The sequence below is a fragment of the Balaenoptera borealis genome (genome assembly GCF_965194805.1).
Source record: "Balaenoptera borealis genome assembly, chromosome: 19".
NCBI classification, from domain to species: Eukaryota; Metazoa; Chordata; class Mammalia; order Artiodactyla; family Balaenopteridae; genus Balaenoptera; species Balaenoptera borealis.
This window is the reverse complement of record NC_138878.1, coordinates 26,521,119-26,546,287: the sequence shown is the minus strand read 5'-3', so window position 1 is coordinate 26,546,287 and position 25,169 is coordinate 26,521,119. Positions and strand designations below refer to the sequence as shown.

The 25,169-nt window shown below is 55.6% G+C and overlaps 1 protein-coding gene across 3 annotated transcripts in view; it reads left to right on the top strand.

The window, feature by feature from the left end:
- The window catches only part of KATNB1 (katanin regulatory subunit B1), a 34,224-nt gene that overhangs the window by 2,287 nt on the left and 6,768 nt on the right, over positions 1-25,169 (top strand). For 2 of the 3 annotated variants that reach the window (XM_082368924.1, XM_082368925.1), the window contains exons 3-14: positions 3,591-3,721; positions 7,810-7,927; positions 8,414-8,533; positions 13,883-13,983; positions 14,372-14,413; positions 15,053-15,136; positions 15,351-15,466; positions 15,932-16,003; positions 16,165-16,315; positions 16,479-16,669; positions 16,776-16,906; positions 17,328-17,378. In XM_082368924.1, coding sequence (XP_082225050.1) covers positions 3,591-3,721; positions 7,810-7,927; positions 8,414-8,533; positions 13,883-13,983; positions 14,372-14,413; positions 15,053-15,136; positions 15,351-15,466; positions 15,932-16,003; positions 16,165-16,315; positions 16,479-16,669; positions 16,776-16,906; positions 17,328-17,378 — 1,308 coding nt within the window. The remainder of the gene's footprint in view (positions 1-3,590; positions 3,722-7,809; positions 7,928-8,413; positions 8,534-13,882; positions 13,984-14,371; positions 14,414-15,052; positions 15,137-15,350; positions 15,467-15,931; positions 16,004-16,164; positions 16,316-16,478; positions 16,670-16,775; positions 16,907-17,327; positions 17,379-25,169) is intronic. The other variant, XM_082368926.1, reaches the window with a different exon arrangement.

The window sequence follows — 25,169 nt, the reverse complement described above, 5'->3', positions numbered from 1 at the left end:
CCACCATAGTCTTGTGAGCAAATGAGAGTATAGAAGTCAGATTCCATCTTAGTGTTATGATAAAAGCAGTTTTGTTCTCTTGGACCCCCAAAAGGATCGTGAGGATCCCAGTGTTCTCCAGATCATATTTTGAGACCTGTTGCTCTACACTTTGGCGCTTCTGTGGGCCGTACCCGGCCTGTAATAACCGGGTGCGTAGATCTGGTGTGTCCAACGTGGTCACCTTCTGCTATGCGCTGTCCCTGGGCTGTTTTCAGAAGCTGGAGCAAGGCTCCTTCACTTTTTTAACTGTGAGAATCAGGGCAAAACTCTTTGCTGGGCCTCAGCGTCCTCATTTGTAAATGAGAGGTTTGGGCCATTTTCAAATTGTTCCTCAGCCCTAGGGTTCTGGGAGAATCCTGTTATGGGCTCCCAAGGAGGGTATACTTTGGACAGAGTGGCTTTGTATTTATTGGGGTTATGAATGTATACCTTCAACAGCTGTTTTTCCTGAGAAACCAGGAAGGAACCAGGCACTGGGGAGACAGTGGGGGACAGAATAGACAAGGTCCCTATGCAACGGGGCTCAGAGCCTGGGGAGAGCAACAGGCAGGAATCAGATAATCACACTGACCCATCTCTCCTTGGAACCCAATTCCAAGCTGGAACAGTTAACAGTTGTGCTTTGAATCAGTTAACTAGGTGATGAGGGGTGGGGGTAGGGGAGTGCTGTAGGCTGCCTAAACAGCATGTGCAAAGGCCCTGAGGCAGGAAGCTTGGTGCATTGGAAGGCCTCAGAAGAGGCCATGGGCTGCAGCACAGCAGTGGGGAGAATGTGGTGTCACATAGGCTGGTGAGGACATGTGTCTACAGGACCCCAGCCCTTCTGAGGTTTCGGCTTTATCTGAAGGGCAAGGCCAAGCCCTCAAAGCATTCAAGTGGGAGGTGATGTGATCAGGCATATTGGGCATCTGCTGACAATTTCATGTGCACAGCAGTTTCCATGGGTATAAACTGTCTGAGAGCCCAAGCCCAAATAACCTCTGGCTCCTTGTGGCTCTAGAGTCTGGGGAGGATCAGAACGTGCTTGGCCAGCGTGAGGTCGTTGAAACCTAGTTCTTTGCATCTTCTGTTTGGGGTGCCAGGTGCGCAGTGCCTCTGGCCAGAATGCAGTGTTCCCCCAGCTCTGGCTGGGATGTGGGGTCCAGGTTGTGCCACCTGAGCTTGGGAAACTAGCATGGGCCTGTGCCACAGGGTAGAGCAGCAGCCATCAACCTGGCCTGCTGTGAGGATTTTTGTTTGTTTTTATTTGTTTGTACATTTAAATTCAGTACCCAGGCCTGGGCCATTGCTGGATGCTGTCCTTCAGGCCAGAGTGGGAGCTCTTGGGCCAGTGCCCTATGCCGAGGCCTCTGCCTGGTGCCTGAGGTGTGCCCCCCTTTCCCCACCCCACCCCCTGGTCCCTCCAGGGGCTCCAATCAGTCCCCTGCTCAGGCTGCTTGCAGGGGGGTGGTCTGAGCCCTTCTAGAAGGGCCCAACCTTCAAATTCTTCTCACCCTAAAGTCTGTGGTTCTGCAGGCTGGATGCCCTGTATCAGGGACCATGTGATCAGGCTGGAGTGTGAAGACAAGACACTTATCACTATCCCTCCCCACTGTCTCTTAGCGCCCGGCCTAGAGCAGGTACCCAGGAAACATTTATATCATGCATTAATGACTGTCTCTGGGGGCAGTAGTCCTGAGGTGCAGAGAGGGGTGGCAGTGCGTCCAGGAGGCCCAGTGCAGTGGGGGCCAGCCAGGACTTTCCCTGGGAAGGGTGAGAGCCGGGGTGGGCAGTCAGGCCTCTAGGTGGGTCACACACAGAGGGCAGCGCATGCGGGGACTGTCTTCAGGGAAGGGGAGAGGACCCCAGGCTGGGGATCAGAGTGCTCAGGGGGAAGGTGGTTTGCCCTCTAGCTGGGTTGGGCCGTCAGTTTGGCCCAGCAGAAGCTCTTGAACATGTGAGTGTCCGTGACCAGAGCCCCAGAGCATCCAGGCATCTGTCCCTACAGTGTGCAGAGGACAGAAGGCTCCTTGGCTGAGGTGCGGACCGGAGAGAGGCCCAGCTTCCTCGAATCCAGTGGTGGGGTCCCCAGGGCCCTGGCTCAGGTCTGGGCCTGCTGGGAGCTCTCGCCCTGCTGGGGCTGGCCTAGCCGGGCCTTGAGGTGGGGTGTTGTCTGTGAGGTCGAGCCTGGAGCCTGGCCCCCTGGGCAGCTCTGACAGCCCCTGAGAGCCACGCCACCTGGCAAGCATCCCTCCTGGGCCCAGCTTCCCAGCCTTCCTGCCGTCTGAAGCGGGCACCACAGAGACCCCCAGGCAGGGTGGAGGCCAGAGCAGGTGCCCAGGAGGGGCCTGTGCAGGGCAGCCGCAGCGGCCTCTCCCTCAGAGGCACCCACGCCGGCCTCGCAGCTGCCTCAGGGCGTCAGCGTGTTGGGGTTTTTCCTCCTCTGTGTGGGGAGACCTGTTTCTTCCCTCTGCGTTCTCAGGAGGGGCTACTCAGGCCCTGGCTCGGAGGCCTGGGCTGCCTCTTGGTTCCTTGCCCATGTTTTGTTCCCTGGGGGCCCTGGCAATGTCCCTTGAGACATGCGTCCACTGCCCTCCCCCACCCCAGTCCAAGCCAGGGGCCCTCGTGGCCGCCCACAGTGACCTTGCCTCCCGCTCTGTCCGGTCGGTCCTCATACCTAGACCCCTCAGGCGGCTGCGTCCTGCTCCCTCCTCACCCAGCCCGCCCTCCTGTGCCCTCCTGGGCCCCAGTGCCCGCTCTCCATGGCGTCTGGTCCTCGGCCTGCCGAGCAGCCGCGAGCACCCAGCCCCTCGCAGCAGCCCACAGGCATGTCCTCACTGAACCCTCAGTAGCCCAGTGAGCCAAGCACTGTTATTATCCCCATTTACCCGACGAGGAACCCAGCACTCAGAGAGGGTGAGCGACTTGTCTAAGGCCACACAGCCTGCAATAGCAGAGCTCAGACCAGAACCCAGCTCATGATTCTGAAGCTGCGGGCTGAAGCCCTGGCTGAGCTCACCTGGGGACGGCTCGTCTGCGGTTGACATGCACGGTTCTGAAAGTGTGTTCCCCAAAGCAGGAACGCCAGGCCGTGGCTGAGAGGTGCTTAGGTGCATGGGTCAATATTTTTTATTTTAATAATTGTTTTCATTTTTCTTTTTGTATCGTAGAAAAAATAGAATGAACATATCAAGCTTATAATTTCATGCACATTATTACTTAAATGACACAGCTAAATAAAAATAGCAAGTCAGTTTTAAAAATTGAGCATAGTAAGTCAATAACCGTACCCGTGGGTATACAGAAGAAGGAAAAAAATCATGAGGCCTAAGGGAAGGATGGGAATGACTGAAGTTGAGAAATAGTCATTTCTGTCTCAGGCCCAAACTGTGTCTCGTCCCACGGCTCATGGTGGGTGTCTGGGCACCAAAGGGGAGCCGCAGGGGGCAGAGCCCTCCCGCTGGGCTTCGGGTGCCAGGGCTGGTGGCCGAGCAGGGCAAGGCCTAGCCCTCCTCCATGTGGCCTGTCAGGCCCCTGACTGCCTTGTCCCTCTGCTCTTTCCTGTATAGAGGAGATCGTGGCCCATGCCAGCAACGTGTCCTCGCTGGTGCTGGGCAAAGCCTCGGGCCGGCTGCTGGCCACAGGCGGGGATGACTGCCGTGTCAACCTGTGGTCCATCAACAAGCCCAACTGCATCATGGTGAGGCTCGGCCGGCAGGCGGGGCTGGGGAGGGGTGGGTGGGCAGGCCAGGGTTGGGGGCTGGGAGTGGGCAGCTTTGCAGGAACCCAGCACATCAGTGCCTTCCCCAGCCATCCGCTCAGGAAGGCCCAGGACAACCCTGATGGCTGGGACAGTGACCCGTCCTCAGGAATGCGGGGAGGGGGGGTCACCTGGCCATGGGACAGAACTCTGGGGAGCCTGCGTGAGAATGCTAAAATAATCCCACAGACACGAATTTGAGCCTCGCCTGCCCACTGGCCTATCCGCTTGCCTGTCAGTTACATGTGCGGCTGTTTTGATTCATTCCCCACCTCATTCCACAAAAAGGATCTGAGCGCCCCTGGTTGGAGCTGATTAGAGGACTGGTTCTTTAACAGTGTTACCGAACTTAGGTCTGGCTGCTTGCAGCTTGGAAGCCAATACTCGAGAGGCAAGTGTTGGTTGAAAGGTAAGGTTGCTTTGTTCAGGAGGCCGGCAACTGGGGGGAAGGCAGACACGTATCCAATGGCCAACTCCCCCCCGTTGATCAGAGAGCAAGAACTTTTAAAGGAGAGTTTCAGGGGTATGTAGGTGCTGGGAGGGTGCCATTGCGGAGCAGCACAGCCAGCTCTGACAGTCATCTTGAAATTGGTCATGCAGTGGTCTGATCAGCATCTTTAGTACCGGGGTCTGTTTGTCCCCATTTCTTTGAGGCCAGTTCTTGGAAGCAGCAGTTCTTGGTCATGGCTATAGTCTGGTCGTCATGTAGTCAACTTCTTCCACCTGGTGGGAATTTCAGTATCACAGCTCAAAAGATATGGTTCAGATTATTATCCATAGCCCTTGAAGAGGAACTGAAGGTCCTTGACTTTGTTTAATGACTAAGCTATTATTATTTGGTCTTGTTTGACTGCTTTCCTTTGATGCTTCTGCATTTTCCTCACTTCTCTGATTAAATTTATTCTTTGACAGAAGTTCCTCTACAGACAAAAGGCAGACAGAGGACATGCGGGGAGGTGTGTCTGTCCTAGGAAGGCCCCATAGGGTCCTTCTCCATTTCAGTGGCACTCTCTCCCTGTACACAACTATATTCAATGCCAAAAACTGTTTTCCAAAACAGGAAGATGTAAAGGAGGGAAAAAAATAACAAAAATGAATCACATATAGTTTGATTATCCAAAGACCATTACATTTGGTATTTTGTTCTGTGCCCTTCTAGGTACGCATGCATGTGTGTGCAGACTTGTGCCTGTATGTACACACGCACACATGCAAACATGCCTACGTGTACACACACAGAAACGTATAACAGTATGTTTCCAGAACACTATCTTACTCTTCTGTAGCCTGGTTTTTTTTAAAAAATAACAACATCGTCAGCATTTTCCTGTGTCCACAAATATCCTTTTACGACATGATTTCTAAAAGCCTCTCAGTATTTCATCGCAGGGATGAGCTTGGCCACGCCTGGTTCGCAGCGTGGAAGTCATTGCCGGGTTTTTGGCTCTGCTCAGCCGCAGTGGGGAGCATCCTCCTCTCCCTAAATCTTTGAGCAGATCTGCGACCTTCACATTGAATCTGTGGGTGTGGCATGTTTTTTTATAAATTTATTTTATTTGTTTATGTTTGGCTGTGTTGGGTCTTCGTGGCTGCTCGCGGGCTTTCTCTAGTTGCATCGAGCAGGGGCTACTCCTCGCTGCGGTCCACAAGCCTCTCACCACGGTGCCCTCTCTCGCTGCGGAGCACGGGCTCTAGGCACATGGGCTCAGTAGTTGTGGCACGTGGGCCCCAGAGTGCAGGCTCAGCAGTCGTGGCACACGGGCTTAGTTGCTCCGTGGCATGTGGGATCCTCCCGGACCAGGGTTCGAAACCCCTTCCCCTGCACTGGCAGGCGGACTCTCAACCACTGCGCCACCAGGGAAGCCCCCTGTGGCATGTTTTAAAAAGCTTTCAAAACATATTGCCAAACTGTCCTCTGGAAATCAATTTACATTCTCACCGGCAGCACAGAAGCCTGCCCTCTCCCGCCACAACGTTGCAGCACAGGGCAGTATCAGTCTTTTGACTCTTGGCCAAGTAAAGATAAAGATGAAAAGTGGCGGGAGGTGATATTTATTTATTTATTTATTTATTTGGTTGCACGGGGTCTTAGCTGCAGCAGTCGGGCTTCGTAGTTGCAGCTTGCAGGCTCCTTCGTTGCGGCACGCGGGCTCCTTAGTTGCAGCTCCTTAGTGGTGGCACGCGGGCTCCTTAGTTGTGGCATGCATGTGGGATCTAGTTCCCCGACCAGGGATCGAACCCCGGCACCCTGCATTGGGAGTGCAGAGTCTTATCCACTGCGCCACCAGGGAAATCCCGGGAGGTGATATTTAGTAGTAGAAACTTAATCAGCTTAGTGTTCTTGTGAGGTGCAGCGGACAGTTGAGATCTGACCCGAACCACGGCCAAGGTTAAGGACAGAACTGAAAGTGTTTTGCTTCACTTTGCTTTGGGAGTTCAAATGTGTTTCCCCTCTCTGAAATGCCAAAGTAACATACACCAGTTGAAAAAGAATCAACACAGGCTGACAAAAAATGGACATGAAGTGACCTCCATGCTCTCGCCCTCAGAACAGCACAGTGGACAGCGTGGGGTCTGGCCTCTAGACTAAGCCGCTTACACCAGGTGTAGCTCACAGGCCCCCAGCAGGCCTCATCCCCTCACTTGCCACAGAGCAGGCCTCTCAGTGCCTCAGACTCACCAGGTTCTTTCTCACCTCAGGTGTATACACACGCTACCACCTCTGCAGGCAGTCTTTGCATTTCTGTGTGTTTTTGACTGTGAGTGAACTTGTATAGCTCCCTGACCCACACATCCCTCCCTGGAGACAACCGCGGCTCCCGATGCCTCTGTGTCCTTCCGGGATTGTTTTATACATTTGCAAGCAAATGTGTATGCCTGGTCCCCTTCCCCTTCTTAGTTTGCACAAATGCTATCGAGCGACATATACTGTCCTCCACCTTTTCTCACCTGAGAGCATCATGGAGATTAGTCTTTCTCATATTCAGAGGGTGCCTCGTTCATCCTTGTAGCTGAATGCTATTCCATTGCATGGGTGGCCACAGCTTCTCTAAACAGTTTCCTGTGATGGGCATATATATTGTTTCCAGTCTCTTGTCAGATTCACGGCAAAGAATGACCTTGGGTCTGTGTTGTTTCACGTGTTTGAGTGTGTGTGGGGTAAGCCCCAAGGTGGAGTGCCTGGTGTGCAGGGAATGTGCGTTTCTAATTGTGGATAGATTTTTGCCTAATTGCCCTCCATGGAGTTTCTACCCATTTATACTCTTGCTGGTGATACTGGGGAGTCGGGCAAGCTGCTTGTAACTGTCTGGCCTTTGGGTAGTTCTGCTGAGGAGCAGTTTTCCCCTACTGTCCCCAGTTCCCATGGGAACATGGTCTTAGCAAACGCTGATGGCATCACCACTGGGCATTCGGTGGCCAGTGCTGTACGGGGAGTGACAGACACCACGGATTTCAGATTCCAGCCTCCTCTCCAGAAAGCTGGAAGTGCCAGCACCTCCCACCCCCATCCCTGGGCTCAGCCCTGCCCAGCTCTGGCCTGGTCTGAATTGGGGGGAGCCTCTGTGTCTCCCAGCAGAGTCACTCCCAGGTCCCCTGGGTTCCAGAGCCCCTGCCTGAGAACGTGGCTGGGTCCTCCAGAGGGGGCCGCCCCTGGGGATCCGCGCGTTCCAGAGGGGCGAGGTGTGTGCCGCTGACGAGTCAGGCCTCAGTTCTGCTGTGGTTTCCCCTCCTGAGGGCTGGGCCGGGCGGAGAGTGGAGATGGGAGCACAGCCCAGGTGGGCGATGCTTTGGACTTGGGACTAAAAGGTCAGCTGCCCCCCTCCGAGGGGCCCAGGGCCACTTCTGCAGGTGATGTTCATGCCAGGAGCACGACTGGGGTCTGGCCCACTTTTAGCCCTGGGAGCCGAGAGGCCTGGGGGTGGCTCGGTCTAGCACAGCATCCCTGCTTGAGGTGCCTCCCAGATTTTAGGGCCATAGCTGGGGGTCTGTTCGCGCAGAGTGCTGAAGCTGCCACCCTCTCTTCGCAGAGCCTGACGGGTCACACGTCCCCAGTGGAGAGCGTACGTCTCAACACCCCTGAGGAGCTCATTGTGGCCGGTTCCCAGTCGGGCTCCATCCGCGTCTGGGACCTGGAAGCTGCCAAAAGTAGGTGTCCGCACTTGCCTTCCCCACACGCACACCTGCAGTCGTGCTTGTCCTCGGCTTTGCTGTCCAGCCGCTTCCTCCAGGAAGCCTGTCCTGACTAGGTTTGGTGCTTTTCTCCTGGGGCACTGACCGGACAGTGTGGTGACCCCCCACCCCTGTTGACCTGGCAGCAGTGACGTGCATTGCTGTCTGAGTGCTGCCACTGAGGGGGCATTCTGTAAATGTCTGAATGATGGACAAATGTGTGCATGGGTGGGTGGGTGTCTGTGGATTCAGAACCTGGAATGACATCAAGTGCCACCAGGGACCACACAGGACTCGTAAATGAGTGAGGGGGCTGTGTGCAGAGAACTGGGGTGTGTGCCCCGCTCCCGAGGGTCCCCACTCAGCTCCAGCTAACTGTTGCCTGCAGGAGTGGGGCCTGGGCGGCCAGACTTTCTGTTTCCTTGTGCTTTGTTTGTTTTAATTTAGTTTTCATCTTTATAGAAGTTATGCATAGTCTAAAAAGTCAAATGCTGGTAGTTCACAAATGGTCACAATGGAAAGAGGAAGCCTTGCCCCACTCCGGCCCACTCCAGGGGCCTCAGCCTTCTGTCCTTTCACCTGGTGAGTGCTAATCGCCTCCGCTTTTCCAAACAATGTGGATATACTGCAGTTTCTTTCCTTTTTAAAAACACTTCATACATTAGCTGTGCCTTCCTCCTACAGAAAAGGAGAATTGAGCTCTCTCGTTGCTACCCCGGCTCTGTCACTCACAACATTTCCCCCCATCCTCCCTGAATCACCTTTTAAATACTCAGTGTTTATATTATCAGGACCTATAGATATTATTCAGAGCTGATTGTATGTATTTCTTTTCTTCTGATAACTTTGTTTCCTTGGAATTAATAGTTGTTCTTTTTTTCATCTGCATGTTTTCTGTGTCTTTGTTACTAATCCAGCCCCAACTTCTCTGCCAGAAGAGGAAGGCTTCTCCTTGAGTTTACCCCCAAACACATCCCATCATTGAAGTATCTCTTCCCAGAGCCTCTGTCCCCAAGTCCTAGTGGCCTGGGAGCTCCCAGGCCTGCAGCCCAGCTGCCATCCTGGGGCCCTTGTCTCCTCCCCGGGGAACTCTCTCTGACTCTGCCACACCGGATCCCACGTTGTCACTTTTCTTGTTTCCCCCCTCTTTTAGATGTGGCACACTCTTTCATAGCTTACTGTGAAAGGGTACGCGGCAAGTACAGTTTTAGAGGCTGAAAATGACTTTATTCTTTTTTTTTAATAAATTTATTTATTTATTTTATTTTTGGCTGCGTTGGGTCTTCGTTGTGGCGTGTGGGCTTTCTCTAGTTGCAGCGAGTGAGGGCTACTCTTCGTTGCGGTGCACGGGCTTCTATTTGCAGTGGCTTCTCTTGTTGGAGAGCATAGGCTCTAGGCACGTGGACTTCACTGGCTGTAGCGCGTGGGCTTTAGTAGTTGTGGCATGTGGACTCAGTAGTTGTGGCTCGCGGGCTCTAGAGCGCAGGCTCAGTAGTTGTGACGCACGGGCTTAGTTGCTCCGTGGCATGTGGGATCTTCCCGGACCAGGGCTCAAACCCATGTCCCCTGCATTGGCAGGCGGATTCTTAACCACTGCGCTACCAGGAAAGTCCCTGAAAATTACTTTATTCTAAAACCACCCCCCTTTTATTTTTAAGAGTTTGAGTATAGAATTCTAGATTGGGAATACTTTTCCCTCCGAATTGTGAAGGTGCAGCTCCGTTGCCTTTTAGGTTCCAGGGTTGCTGTGGGGAAGTCAGTGCTGTCTCATTCCAGATCCCTCTCATGGGACCTGCGTCTTTCCTCCTTCTGCCTCTCTCTCTTTACAGGTTTGTAGGATCTTCGTCCCAGTGTCCTCAGGTTTCACAGAATAGGCCTTGGTGAGCCTATTCTCATCCCTATGCTGGATCCTCACTGGGGTCTTTTGGTCTATAAACTTGTGCCCTCAGTTCTGGGCCAAGTGGGGAGTCCCGCCTTCCCCGGAAAGGGGGCTGCCTCTCAGCCTTGGTGGCTGTTGCCACACGGCAGTGTGGGCGCAGTGTTGCCAGCTGTACAGATTTTTCAAGTGAAGCTGGGAATCTGGACATTTATGTGGAATCCACCCATTTCTGAAGGTTGACAGCTAATTCAACATATTTTTCAAGGGCTTCCCTGGTGGCGCAGTGGTTAAGAATCCGCCTGCCTGGGAAGAAGTTGAGACACAGATGTAGAGAATGGACATATGGGCACCAAGGGGGGAAAACTGCGGTGAGGTGGGGATGGTGGTGTGCTGAACTGGGCGATTGGGATTGACATGTATACACGGATGTGTATAAAATTGATGCCTAATAAGAACCTGCAGTATAAAAAAAACAAACAAAACAACTAATACTAAACTTTCATTGGGTTATTTGTATGGAAATATGTTAATATAAATGTTTCAGACATTACATGAAATTTCTAAAAATCTTATATTTGTATTTGTATGGAAATATGTATGGAAATATGTTAAAAAAAAAAAAAAAAAGAATCTGCCTGCCAGTGCAGGGGACACAAGTTTGAGCCCTGGTCCAGGAAGATCCCACATGCCGCAGAGCAACTAAGCCTGTGTGCCGCAACTACTGAGCCTGCGCTCTAGAGCCCGTGCTCCGCAACAAGAGAAGCCACTGCAATGAGAAGCCCGTGCACCGCAACAGAGCAGCCCCCGCTTGCCGCAACTAGAGAAAGCCCGCATGAAGCAGCGAAGACCCAACGCAGCCAAAAATTAATTAATTACTTAATTAATTAATTTAAAATAAAACCAAAAACATATTTTTCAGAACACTCTGCAGGCTGACACTCAAAGGTCCAAGTAAAACCTGTTTGCTCCCTGCTTTTTGCCAACCTCTAGTCTGGACCTTCCAGCATGCCAGGTGGGAGGCCATCCCCTACCTGAAGGACAGGAGAGGAAAGGATGACATGGATTTTGCCGAGTCTGCCTCTTCCAGAAGAGATGTCCCCCTTGCCTGGCTGAGACTTGAAGGTCATTCCAGGCCTCTACTCTGGTGCTTGCTCTACCTCTGCTGCAGGATGGTGGCCATTGGCCACGCATGCCTGGTGGCTGGGTTCATTCTGCTCTTGTATAGGTGATCCTCAAGAAATGACCTCAACCCGAGCCTCTTGGGTGATGCCTGCCCACGCAGTGACGGGCTGTTTAAGAAAGACAGAACCCCGGGACTTCCCTGGTGGTCCAGTGGTTAAGAATCCACCTTCCAGGGCTTCCCTGGTGGCGCAGTGGTTGAGAATCTGTCTGCCAATGCAGGGGACACGGGTTTGAGCCCTGGTCTGGGAAGATCCCACATGCCGCGGAGCAACTAGGCCCGTGGGCCACAACTACAGAGCCTGTGCGTCTGGAGCCTGTGCTCCACAACAAGAGAGGCCGCGATAGTGAGAGGCCCGCGCACCGCGATGAAGAGTGGCCCCCACTTGCCGCAACTAGAGAAAGCCCTCGCACAGAAACGAAGACCCAACACAGCCAAAAATAAATAAATAAAAAAATAAAAAATAAAAATAAAGGAATTACTTTAAAAAAAAAAAAAAGAATCCGCCTTCCAATGCAGGGGACATGGGATCAGTCTCTGGTCGGGGAACTAAGATCCCACATGCCGCGGGACAACTAAGCCTGTGCACGCAACTTCTGAGCCCGCACACTCTGGAGCCCACGTGCCACAGCTAGAGAGCCTGCGTGCTGTGACTAAGACCTGTCGCAGCCATAAATAAATAAACAAACAAACAGACAGAGCCCCAGGCCCTCTTAGATAATGAAGAGGGGCTGCATGCTTTGTATCTCAGCACACGGTCCCACTGCCTGGCCACACACAGGACCCACAGTGCGGGGGCATCGCTGGACAAGGGGCCAGGGAGGAGCAAGCCTGAGCTGGCTGGGCTCCAGCTGAGAAAGCAGAAAGGCTCGGGCAGAAGGCGGTTCATTTCCTGGGAAGCCTCTGCCTGGACCCAGATCCCAGTGGAGGGCACCAGCCATTCACCATTCACTGAGGAGCAAGGGAAAAAGAGAAGCCAAGGGCCGTGATTTCTCAGCCATGACTTTCATGCATAAGGGAATGTGAGGAATTTCTTGAGGTGGGCAAAGAATGGAAACTGAAGACCTCTGGAATTCCTGAGCCCTGGACTCCCAGAGCTGGCTGCTCTACAAGGAGCCTGTTACGCAGCCCAGACCCCACTCCCGGAGAGCCTGACTCAGTGGTGGGATGGGCCCAGACTCTGGCTTTCATAAGCTTCTAGGTGGTTCTGATGCAAAGCCAGGTTGGCACTGTCTCCTTATTTGACAGATGGACAAACTGAGGCTCAGGGAGGGCCCTGAACTTGATAAAGATTCTGTGGCTGGGGGTGGCGGAACCTGGGACTTCAATCCTGGTGTCAAGACTCCCATCCCAGTGTTGTCCGCCCTGCCATTTGCGGGGGGTTCAGCGATGGAAGAGAAACTTGCCCTTAGCATCCTCGGCAGGAAGAGCTAAGACCTCAGGCCCACCTCCACGCCCAACTCACCACAGTGTGAATGGAAATGATACAGAGGCAAACTGGCACCCCACATGCAGGAAGGGGTTCTTAAAGGGCTGCCTTACTGTCACATCAGTTGCCCATCACTGGAGGGTTCAGCTACTCGGCTGGAAGGGCTTAGAGATTCCCATGTGAGGCAGACAGACCCCGGAGACCCCTCCACTCTGCAGCTCCTGGATCCTGCGACCAAGTCCAGCCTCAGGAGGCCTGCCGAGAGCCCTCCTGGGACAGAAGACCAAGGGCAGAAATCACGCCAGAAGAATGTGTTCCTGCCTGCTTTCCACAGAGCATCCAGAGGGCGAGGGTGGGTCAGCCCAGGATCCCACAGGAAGGCATGCTTCACGAATGTGAACCTGCCACACCCTCTCAGGGTGGGCCAGGATTTTGGAAGCCTGGCTTGTGGGATGCAAAGCAGGTGGGCTGGCGGTGGTGGTGTGGACTGGGGCAGGAGCCAGACGAGTCTCCTCCCTCCCGGGCATGGACTGGGCAGCATGTGCCCGAAGCCCCCTTGGCCAGCAAGGCAATGCTGAGCCCCCGAGACAACTACAGAGAGTGAGGAGGGCAGCTGCTCAGGTTTTGGTGCGCTTGAATCTTGTCCTTAAAGCATTACATCTGGGGTCTGCTTGAACACCTCCTCCACCTCACAAGGCAGCCTGTTTCACCTTGGTGCAAACCTAAGGACGGCTGGACTGCCACACCCTTGGCACCAGCACTCCTGGGGTGATCAGTTTCATTCAAACAGCGGAATTATAAATCTTATAAAAAGCAAGACACATGAGGCCAGAGAGAAGAGGCAAACTTGAGTGGTACCAGAGAACACTCTGGGACAGAAACACAAGGTTTGCCTGCAGCCTCCCTCATCTGCCACCCACTAACATCCTGCTCGACGACCACCTCCTCCAAAAAGCCCCCCTGGATTTCTCTTTTCAACCTAGCAGCTTCTCTCCCAGCTTGGACCTCTCCTGCATCTCTCTCCTTGCACTGTCTTGGGTGTGGTGGGATGCCTGGCAGACCGTAAGCTCCATGTCCACACCCACAGGGCCTGAACCAAGTGCCGTAGTTACCTGGCTCTGCCGACTCTGGGGCTTCACTCTCATGAGAGCATGCTGGAACAAGCCCAGAGGTGCAAGCTGTGGGGAGCTTGTAGGGAGTTTTCTGAGGGCTCGGGTAATGGCAGAAATGGCTGGCATCTCTTGAGAGGAAAATAGGAAAGTTAGTTGTTAGGGTGGTAGGACTCTGGTTGGTTTTCCTCCCTGTTTTGAAAGTCTGTGCTACTGTTGTGTTTTTCTGTGCAGTCAGTATGAAAGCACACACACAAACGAACACAACGGCCCTCGCTCCACCAGCCATCCTGTTTGCCTCTCACGCCATTGTCTCTGCTCTCTTCCTTGTTAGTCCTTCGCACACTTATGGGACACAAAGCCAACATCTGCAGCCTGGATTTCCACCCGTATGGCGAGTTTGTGGCCTCGGGTTCCCAGGACACGAACATCAAGGTGAGCCACCACTCTGCACCCTGGCTCTCCCGCTGGGCCAAGCAGCGGGACCGGGACGGTGTATCCCGTCTGCAGTGGGGGGTGGGCTTCGGCTCTTTGGGGGACATCTTCCCCCTGTGTGGCAGCATCCATGCCCTCCCAGGGCAGGGATGTGGAAGCGTTTGCCAGACATTTCTGCTCGGGATGCCCAGCTTTAGTGAGCGGTTTCCAGACCCCTGTCACTTGGGGGTGTAATGACCTGGAGGTGCCCAGAGCCCCTCTCTGCTCATGGCCACATGTTGCCCTCTGACCCAGGCTCCAGGACTGAGCTTGGCTAGGCCTCCCCAGCCCAGCCCACCTTGGTTGTGACCTGTCCTGACCCTGCCCCCCTCTGCTCCTCTCCTCACAGCTCTGGGACATCAGGAGGAAAGGCTGTGTCTTCCGATACAGGGTAAGCAAGGCACCCTCTGTCCATCATTCCACAAGCACCTTGCAGGCGCGGAGCATGGGGCGGTGCCCAGACCCTGGCAGGGGCTGGAGGGGACTGTTGTCTAACCTGGGTGAGAACGTGAGAAACAAGAGTCCAGATGAGAAACATGCATCTGGAGCAGAGCAGGAGTGCGGTGGGTGGTCCACCTGGGCCCCCGGTTTTCCGTGACTCCCCGCAGAGCTGTGTTTACCAAACTGTGCTCCACGGTTTGCAGGCTGCTAACAGGTGTCATTAAGTGAAGGGGGTTCCTGTTCATATGAGTTTGGAAGGACTGGGTTTAATAATTATTTTTGGAGGTTTCTAGACCCTTTGACATTAAGAGGAGGCATTTAACTCTCCAAAAAGAGACACAAGACACATTGCTTCCCAAACTATAAGACCACGCAGTGTTGATTTCCTGGAGCGTCCTGCAGGACTGGGAGTCCATGAGCGCACGTGGAGAAGTGTCCCTCTGTGACATCTCCCGCACGTGGCTGGCAGTCCCCTCCTCGCCTGCTCCCAGGAAGCACTGCTTCTGGAGGGCAGGGAGGAGTGGGTGGTGGGGAGAGAAGGCCACTGGGCCCAGGCCCCTCGGGTGCTCATGCTCTGTCCTCCCCTCAGGGGCACAGCCAGGCCGTGCGGTGTCTCCGGTTCAGCCCCGACGGGAAGTGGTTGGCATCGGCCGCAGATGACCACACGGTGAAGGTAGCTCCCAGCCTGACCTGGGCCCAGGGCTGGGGACTGGGGTCTACTGATCACACTCAGGCTGGGTCCTCGCCTCCCTCCTGATCAGGCTCGCACATCCCGAGCCTGTCCAGAGTGGGAGGAGGTTCGTGGATAAAGAGCTCGGGCTGGATTGGAGGGCGAGCGGGCAGCTGAGGGCCAGGCTGGCCCTGACCTCCACCCTGCCCTGCCCCAGCTCTGGGATCTGACTGCTGGCAAGATGATGTCCGAGTTCCCTGGCCACACGGGGCCTGTCAACGTGGTGGAGTTTCACCCCAATGAGTACCTCCTGGCTTCTGGCAGCTCTGACAGGTGAGGAGGAGGAGCAGGGCTCGTCGCCCATGACTGCTGTCCCTCACATCTCTGTCCTCTGGTGTATATCTGTCCCCAGTCTGTCTCTCTGTCCCAGGGTGTCATATGATCCCAGGTAGACTGAATTAACTGCCAGCCAAGCTGGGATGGGACCCGGGTCACATCTCTCTCCCAACTCTGGTTCCCTGGCCCCAGTGTCCTGGGACTTCATGGTATGTCTGGATCCGGCCCCAGTGTCCTGGGACTTGATTGCGTGTCTGGATCCAAGGCCCATGTTCACCTCCCAGGTGCCGAGTCCCCTCCCGCTCCCTGTGCAGGGCCAGCCCCTGGCCCCAGGCATTGCTCTGAATGGCCGTGACCTGGGGCGGCAGGTGTCTGGAGAGAAGTGGGCGCCCCCGGCCACTGGCCTGTGTGGAGGCCAACACGTGGCACCGGCTTCCCAGCACAGCCTGGCTTCCTTTGCAGGACCATCCGTTTCTGGGATCTGGAGAAATTCCAGGTGGTGAGCTGTATCGAAGGGGAGCCAGGGCCTGTCAGGTAGGCGGGCGGCTGGGCAGTGGGCCAGGGCCCTCCTCCCGGGCAGTGGGGTGTGGCTGCAGGTGGACCTTTCCCATCTCCGCTTCCGCTCCCTCCCGTCCTGGGCTCCCCGCAGCCTCTCCGGTGTCTCCTGACCCACGGCCCACTCTCGCCTGGCCCAGGAGCGTCCTCTTCAACCCCGATGGCTGCTGCCTGTATAGTGGCTGCCAGGACTCACTGCGCGTCTACGGCTGGGAGCCCGAGCGCTGCTTTGACGTGGTCCTCGTCAACTGGGGCAAGGTGGCCGACCTGGCCATCTGCAATGACCAGCTGGTGAGAGAGCCACCGCCCACCGTGCACCCTTCCGCTGGGCCGCCTGCCTGCCTCCCCCTCAGGCCCCCAACTCCCACCCGGCCCCGGGGAGGTCCTGCCCCCCCAACCCTGTCCCCCAGCACCACCGCGAAGGGTCCCGCCCCAGCTCTGCCGCTTCCCGCAGATAGGCGTGGCCTTCTCCCAGAGCAGCGTCTCCTCTTACGTGGTGGACCTGACGCGGGTCACCAGGACAGGCACGGTAGCCCCGGACCCCATGCAGGACAGCCGGCCCCCGGCACAGCAGCCGCCCCACCCCAGCGCCCCGCTTCGGCGCATCTACGAGCGGCCCAGCGCCACCGGCAGCGAGCCTCAGAGGTGGGGTGCTCGGGGCCACGGAGGGCACTGGGGGGCGCAGGAGGCGGGTCCGCAGCCCCTGCCTCACCGGGGCCCCCGCCTCCTTTCTGCCCGGCCTGCTCCCCAGGGTGAAGCAGAACTCAGAGAGCGAGCGCCGCAGCCCCAGCAGCGAGGATGACCGGGATGAGCGGGAGTCTCGGGCGGAGATCCAGAACGCCGAGGACTACAGCGAGATCTTCCAGCCCAAGAACAGCATCAGTGAGGCCTGGGCCCTCCCCTCCGAGCCCCAGCGTTCCCCTCTGTGAAAGGGAGGCAGATGGTCCTTTCTGCGGACGGCGTCCATGTTGCTGCACTCCCTTAGCTTAATTCCTAACCCATGTCTGGGCCCGGGCTCTGTTCCCAGGTCCTCTAGGCCCCAGCAGAGACCCAGCAGCCGCTCAGTGCTCGGCCTGCCCCGAGCAAAGGAAGGCCCAGCGGGGCAAGGGGCAGGGAAGGGGCAAGCCTGAGGGTTCGGGGCCCGGGAACGGGTCACAGTCTGCAGCTGTGCGCGCGCCCGGGAACCACCTTGCATCTGCCGCATCCTGACGGGCCCAGGGTCCCCGGCCGGCCGGGCCCTGAGGGCTCAGACAGCAGCCCTGGGCTGACCCACATGAGTCCCCAGCCCCCTTTTCCTCTGCAGGTCGGACACCACCACGAAGAAGTGAGCCCTTCCCAGCACCCCCAGAGGATGGTGAGTCGGGGGGCAGAGCCTGGCCTCCCAGGGACCCCAATTCCCTACTCCTCCCCGCCACAGCACATTTTCCAGCCTCTCCCCCACTGGATCTTTTCCGTCCACTCGCCCAAAACCACCAGCTGTGTGCCAGGCCCTGTGTCAGACCCTGGTTATTGAGTCTGAAAAGGCAGGTAGCTGCCCCCGTCAGCAGCCAACACCCAGTGAGGAAGGCGAATGGTAGACAGCCACAGGGGAGGAAGGAGCCAGGAGTGGTGAGAGACTCCGTGTAGGGGAGAAGGTGTGTGTGTGGGAGAAGGTGTGTGTGGGAGAGAAGGTGTGTGTGGGGGACAAGCTGTCTATGGGGGGAGAAGGTGTGCGTGCGGGAGAAGGTGTCTATGAGAGAGAAGGTGTGTGTGGGGGGAGAAGGTGTCTGAGGTGAGAGAAGGTGTCTGAGGTGGGAGAAGGTGTCTATGGGGGGAGAAGGTGTGTGTGGGGGAGAAGGTGTGTATGGGAGGAGAAGGTGTGTGTGGGGGAAAAGATGTTTATGGGGGGAGAAGGTGTCTATTGGGGGGGAGGTGTGTGGGGAGGGGAGGTGTGTGTGGGGAGAAGCTGTGTGTGGGAGGAGAAGGTGTCTATGGGGGGAGAAGGTGTCTATGGGTGGAGAAGGTGTGTGTGGGGAGAAGCTGTGTGTGGGAGGAGAAGGTGTCTGTGGGGGGAGAAGGTGTGTGTGGGAGAAAAGGTGTCTATGGGGGGAGAAGGTGTGTGTAGGGAGAAGCTCTGTGTGGGAGGAGAAGGTGTCTATGGGGGGATAAGGTGTGTGTGGGTGAAAAGGTGTCTATGGGGGGAGAAGGTGTCTATGAGGGGAGACGGTGTGTGTGAGGGAGAACTTGTCTATGGGGGGAGAAGGTTTGTGTGGGGGGAAGGTGTCTATCGGGGGAGTAGGTGTGTGTGGGGGAGAAGGTGTCAATGGGGAAGAAGGTGTTTGTGCGGGAGAAGGTATCTATGGGAGGAGAAGGTGTGTGTGGTGGAGAAGGTGTCTATGAGGGGAGAAGGTGTGTGTGGGGGAGAAGGTGTGTGTGGGGGGGGAGAAGGTGTCTATGGGGGGAGAAGTTATGTGTGGGGGAGAAGGTGTCTATGGGGAGAGAAGGTGTGTGTGGGGGAGAAGGTGTCTATGGGAGGAGAAGGTGTGTGTCGGGGAGAAGGTGTTTGGGGGGGAGAAGGTGTGTGTGGGGGAGAAGGTGAGGGTGTGGGAGAAGGTGTGTGTAGGGAGAGAAGGTGTTTATGGGGAGAGAATGTGTCTATTGGGGGTGAAGGTGTCTGTGGGGGGAGAAGGTGTGTGTGGGGAAGAAGGTGTCTATGGGGGAAGAAGGTGTCTGTGGGGGAGAAGGTGTGTGTGGGGGAGAAGGTGTCTATGGGGGGAGAAAGTGTGTGTGTGCGGGAGAAGGTGTTTATCGGGGGAGAAGGTGTATATGGGGGGAGAAGGTGTGTGTGGGTGCAGAAAATATCTATGGGGGGAGAAGGTGTCTATGGGGGGGAAGGTGTGTGTGGGGGAGAAGGTGTCTATGTGGGGAGGTGTGTGTGCTGGAGAAGGTGTCTAAGGGAGGAGAAGGTGTGTATGGGGGGAGAGGTGTGTGTGAGGGAGAAGGTGTTTATGGGGGAAGAAGGTGTCTATGGGGGAAGAAGGTGTCTATGGGAGGAGAAGGTGTCTATGGGGGGAGAAGGTGTGTGTGGGGAAGAAAGTGTCTATGGGGTGAGAAGGTGTGTGTGAGGGAGAAGTTGTCTATGGGAAGAAGGTGTCTATGCGGGGAGAAGGTGTCTGTTGGGGAGAAGGTGTGTGTGGGGAAAAGGTGTGTGTGGGGAGAGAAGTTGTCTGTAGGGGGAGAAGGTATCTATCGGGGAGAAGGTCTGTGGGGGGAAGAAGGTGTCTACGGGGGGAGAAGGTGTGTGTGGAGGTGAAGGTGTCTATGGGGGGAGAAGATATGTGTAGGGGAGAAGGTGTGTGTGGGGGAGAACGTGTGTGTGAGAGGAGAAGGTGTCTATGGGGTGAGAAGGTGTCTGTGGGGGGAGAAGATGTGTGTGGGCGAGAAGGTGTATGTGGGGGAGATGCTGTGTGGGGGGGAGACTGTATGGGGGGAGAAGGTGTGTGTGGGGGAGAAGGTGTCTATGGGGTAGAAGGTGTGTGTGGGGGAGTAGTCTATGGAGGGAGTTGTGTGTGGTGGAGAAGGTGTCTAAGGGTTTAGAAGGTGTTTATAGGGGGAGAAGGTGTGTGTGAGGGAGAAGGTGTCTATGGGGGGAGAAGGTGTATGTGGGAAGAAGGTGTCTATGCGGGGAGAAGGTGTCTGTTGGGGAGAACGTGTGTGTGGGGGAAAAGGTGTGTGTGGAGAGAGTAGTTGTCCGTAGGGGGAGAAAGTATCTATCGGGGAGAAGGTGTGTGGGGGCAAGAAGGTGTTTATGGGGGGAGAATGTGTCTGTTGAGGGTGAAGGTGTCTGTGGGGGGAGAAGTTGTGTGTGGGGAAGAAGGTGTCTATGGGGGAAGAAGGTGTCTGTGGGGGGAGAAGGTGTGTGTGGGGGAGAAGGTGTCTATGGGGAGAGGTGTGTGTGGTGGAGAAGGTGTCTAAGGGGGTAGAAGGTGTGTGTGAGGGAGAAGGTGTCTATGGGGGGAGAAGATGACTATGGGAAGAAGGTGTGTATGCGGGGAGAAGGTGTTTGTTGGGGAGAAGGTGTGTGTGGGGGAAAAGGTGTGTGTGGGGAGAGAAGTTGTCGGTAGGGAGAGAAGGTATCTATCGGGGAGAAGGTGTGTGGGAGGAAGAAGGTGTCTATGGGGGGAGAAGGTGTGTGTGTGGGAGAAGTTGTCTATGGGGGGAGAAGCTGTGTGTGTGGGAGAAGGTGTCTATGGGGGGAGAAGGTGTGTGTGGAGGAGAAGGTGTCTATGGGGGGAGAAGGTATGTGTAGGGGAGAAGGTGTGTGTGGTGGAGAAGGTGTGTGTGAGAGGAGAAGTTGTCTATGGAGGGAGAAGGTGTGTGTGGGGGAGAAGGTATCTATGGGGGGAGAAAGTGTGTGTGTGCGGGAGAAGGTGTTTATCGGGGGAGAAGGTGTGTGTAGGGAAGAAGGTGTGGCGGGGAGAAGGCGTCTTTGGGGGGAGAAGGTGTGTGTGGGGTAGAAGGTGTCTATGGGGGGAGAAGGTGTGTGTGGAGGAGAAGGTTTCTATGGGGGGAGAATGTGTGTGTGGGGGAGAAGATGTCTATGGGAGGAGAAGGTGTGTGTGGAGGAGAAGGTGTCTATGGGGGCAGAAGGTATGTGTAGGGGAGAAGGTTTGTGTGGGGGAGAAGGTGTGTGTGAGAGGAAAAGTTGTCTATGGGGGGAGAAGGTGTGTGTGGAGGAGAAGGTGTCTGTGGGGGGAGAAGGTATGTGTAGGGGAGAAGGTGTGTGTGGGGGAGAAAGTGTGTGTGAGAGGAGAAGTCTATGGAGGGAGAAGGTGTGTGTGGGGGAGAAGGTGTCTATGGGGGGAGAATGTGTGTGCGGGAGAAGGTGTGTGTGGGGGAGAAGGTGTCTATGGGGGGAGAAAGTGTGTGTGTGCGGGAGAAGGTGTTTATCGGGGGAGAAGGTGTGTGTAGGGAAGAAGGTGTGGGGGGGGAGAAGGCTTCTTTGTGGGGAGAAGGTGTGTGTTGGGTACAAGGTGTCTATGGGGGGAGAAGGTGTGTGTGGGGGAGAATGTGTCTATGGGGGGAGAAGGTGTGTGTGGTGGAGAAAGTGTCTATGGGGGGAGAAGGTGGGTGTGGGGGAGAAGGTGTCAATGGGGGGAGAAGTTATGTGTGGGGGAGAAGGTGTCTATGGGGGAGAAGGTGTGTGTGGGGGAGAAGGTGTGTGTTGGGGAGAAGGTGTCTATGGGGGAAGAATGTTTGTGGGAGACGGTGTGTGTAGGGAAGAAAGTGTATGTAGGGGAAATGGTGTGTGGCGGGGTGAAGGTGTCTATGGGGGGAGAAGGTGTGTGTGGGGGAGAAGGTGTCTATGGGGGGAGAAGATCTGTGTTGGGGAGAAGGTGTCTATGGGGGAAGAATGTTTGTGGGAGACGGTGTGTGTAGGGAAGAAAGTGTATGTAGGGGAAATGGTGTGTGGGGGGGAGAAGGTGTCTATGGGGGGAGAAGGTGTGTGTGGGGGAGAAGGTGTCTATGGGGGGAGAAGATCTGTGTTGGGGAGAAGGTGTCTATGGGGGAAGAATGTTTGTGGGAGACAGTGTGTGTAGGGAAGAAGGTGTATGTAGGGGAAATGGTGTGTGGGTGGGAGAAGGTGTGTATGGGGGGAGAAGGTGTGTGTGGGGTAGAAGGTGTATGTGGGGGAGAAGGTGAGGGTGTGAGAGAAGGTGTGTGTAGGGAGAGAAGGTGTTTATGGGGGAAAAATGTGTCTATGGGGGAAGAAGGTGTTTATGGGGGAAGAAGATGTCTATGGGAGGAGAAGGTGTCTATGGGGGGAGAAGGTGTCTATGGGAGAAGAAGGTGTGTGTGGAGGAGAAGGTGTTTGGGGGGGGGAGAAGGTGAGGGTGTGGGAGAAGGTGAGGGTGTGGGAGAAGGTGTGTGTAGGGAGAGAAGGTGTTTATGGGGAGAGAATGTGTCTATTGGGGGTGAAGGTGTCTATGGGGGGAGAAGGTGTGTGAGGGGGAGAAGGTGTGTGAGGGGAAGAAGGTGTCTATGGGGGAAGAAGGTGTCTGTGGGGGGAGAAGGTGTGTGTGGGGGAGAAGATTTCTATGGGGGGAGAATGTGTGTGTGGGGGAGGAGGTGTCTATGGGGGGAGAAGGTGTGTGTGGGGGAGAAGGTGTATGTGGGGGAAAAGGTGAGGGTGTGGGAGAAGGTGTGTGTAGGGAGAGAAGGTGTTTATGGGGGAAGAATGTGTCTATGGGGAAGAAGGTGTCTAAGGGGGAAGAAGGTGTCTATGGGGGGAGAAGGTGTCTAAGGGGGGAGAAAGTGTGTGTGGGGGAGAAGGTGAGGGTGTGGGAGAAGGTGTGTGTAGGGAGAGAAGGTGTTTATGGGGGAAGAATGTGTCTATGGGGAAGAAGGTGTCTATGGGGGAAGAAGGTGTCTATGGGGGGAGACGGTGTCTAAGGGGAGAGAAAGTGTGTGTGGTGGAGAAGGTGTCAATGGGGGGAGAAGTTATGTGTGGGGGAGAAGGTGTCAATGGGGGGAGAAGGTGTGTGTGGGGGAGAAGGTGTGTGTGGGGGAGAAGGTGTCTATGGGGGGAGAAGGTGTGTGTGGGGGAGAAGGTGTTTATGGGAGGAGAAGGTGTGTGTGGAGGAGAAGGTGCGTGTGGGGGAGAAGGTGTCTATGGGGGGAGAAACTGTGTGCGGGAGAAGGTGTTTATCGGGGGAGAAGGTGTGTGGGGGAGAAGGTGTGTGTGGGGTAGAAGGTGTCTATGGGGGGAGAATGTGTGTGTGGGGGAGAAGATGTCTATGGGAGGAGAAGGTGTGTGTGGAGGAGAAGGTGTCTATGGGGGCAGAAGGTATGTGTAGGGGAGAAGGTTTGTGTGGGGGAGAAGGTGTGTGTGAGAGGAAAAGTTGTCTATGGGGGGAGAAGGTGTGTGTGGAGGAGAAGGTGTCTGTGGGGGGAGAAGGTATGTGTAGGGGAGAAGGTGTGTGTGGGGGAGAAAGTGTGTGTGAGAGGAGAAGTTGTCTATGGAGGGAGAAGGTGTGTGTGGGGGAGAAGGTGTCTATGGGGGGAGAAAGTGTGTGTGTGCGGGAGAAGGTGTTTATCGGGGGAGAAGGTGTGGGGGGGGAGAAGGCTTCTTTGTGGGGAGGTGTGTGTTGGTTACAAGGTGTCTATGGGGGGATAAGGTGTGTGTGGGGGAGAAGCTTTCTATGGGGGGAGAATGTATGTGCAGGGGAGAAGGTGTCTATGGGGGGAAAATGTGTGTGGGGGGGAGAATGTGTCTATGGGGGGAGAAGGTGTGTGTGGTGGAGAAAGTGTCTATGGGGGGAGAAGGTGGGTGTGGGGGAGAAGGTGTCAATGGGGGGAGAAGTTATGTGTGGGGGAGAAGGTGTCTATTGGGGGAGAAGGTGTGTGTGGGAGAGGAGGTGTCTATGGGGAAAGAAAGTTTGTGGGAGACGGTGTGTGTAGGGAAGAAGGTGTATGTAAGGGAGATGGTGTGTGGGTGGGAGAAGGTGTGTATGGGGGGAGAAGGTGTGTGTGGGTTAGAAGGTGTATGTGGGGGAGAAGGTGAGGGTGTGGGAGAAGGTGTGTGTAGGGAGAGAAGGTGTTTATGGGGGAAAAATGTGTCTATGGGGGAAGAAGGTGTTTATGGGGGAAGAAGATGTCTATGGGGGGAGAAGGTGTCTATGGGGGGAGAAGGTGTCTATGGGAGAAGAAGGTGTGTGTGGAGGAGAAGGTGTTTGGGGGGGGGAGAAGGTGTGTGTGGGGGAGAAGGTGAGGGTGTAGGAGAAGGTGAGGGTGTGGGAGAAGGTGTGTGTAGGGAGAGAAGGTGTTTATGGGGGGAGAAGGTGTGTGAGGGGAAGAAGGTGTCTATGGGGGAAGAAGGTGTCTGTGGGGGGAGAAGGTGTGTGTGGGGGAGAAGGTGTCTATGTGGGGAGGTGTGTGTGCTGGAGAAGGTGTCTAAGGGGGGACAAGGTGTGTATGGGGGGAGAGGTGTCTGTGAGGGAGAAGGTGTCTATGGGGGAAGAAGGTGTCTATGGGGGGAGAAGGTGTGTGTGAGGGAGAAGGTGTCTATGGGGGGAGAAGGTGTCTATGGGAAGAAGGTGTCTATGCGGGGAGAAGTTGTCTGTTGGGGAGAAGGTGTGTGTGGCGGAAAAGGTGTGTGTGGGGAGAGAAGTTGTCCGTAGGGGGAGAAGGTATCTATCGGGGAGAAGGTGTGTGGGGGCAAGAACATGTCTTTGGGGGGAGGAGGTGTGTGTGGAGGAGAAGGTGTCTATGGGGGGAGAAGGTATGTGTAGGGGAGAAGGTGTGTGTGGGGAAGAAGGTGTTTGTGAGAGGAGAAGTTGTCTATGGGAGGAGAAGGTGTGTGTGGAGGAGAAGGTGCGTGTGGGGGAGAAGGTGTCTATGGGGGGAGAAACTGTGTGCGGGAGAAGGTGTTTATCGGGGGAGAAGGTGTGTGGGGGAGAAGGTGTGTGGGTGGAGATGGTGTCTAAGGGGAGAGAAGGTGTGTGTGAGGGAGAACGTGTCCATGGGGGGAGACGGTGTGTGTGGGGAGAAGGTGACTATACAGGGAGAAGGTGTCTGTTGGGGAGAAGGTTTTTATGGGGGGAGAAGGTGTGTGTGGGGGAGAAGGTGTCTATGGGGGGAGAAGATCTGTGTTGGGGAGAGGGTGTCTATGGGGGAAGAATGTGGGAGACGGTGTGTATAGGGAAGAAGGTGTATGTAGGGGAGATGGTTTGTGGGTGGGAGAAGGTGTGTATGGGGGGAGAAGGTGTGTGTGGGGTAGAAGGTGTATGTGGGGGAGAAGGTGAGGGTGTGGGAGAAGGTGTGTGTAGGGGGAGAAGGTGAGGTTGTGGGAGAAGGTGTGTGTAGGGAGAGAAGGTGTTTATGGGGGAAGAATGTGTCTATTGGGGGAGAAGGTGTCTATGGGGGGAGAAGGTGTGTGTAGAGAAGAAGGTGTCTATTGGGGAAGAATGTGTCTATGGGGGGAGAAGGTGTCTATGGGGGGAGAAGGTGTGTGTGGGGGAGAAGGTGTCTATTTGGGGAGAAGGTGTGTGTGGGGGAGAAGGTGACTACGGGGGGAGGTGTGTGGGGTGGAGAAGGTGTCTAAGGGGGAGAAGGTGTGTATGGGGGGAGAGGTGTGTGTGAGGGAGAAGGTGTCTATGGGGGGAGA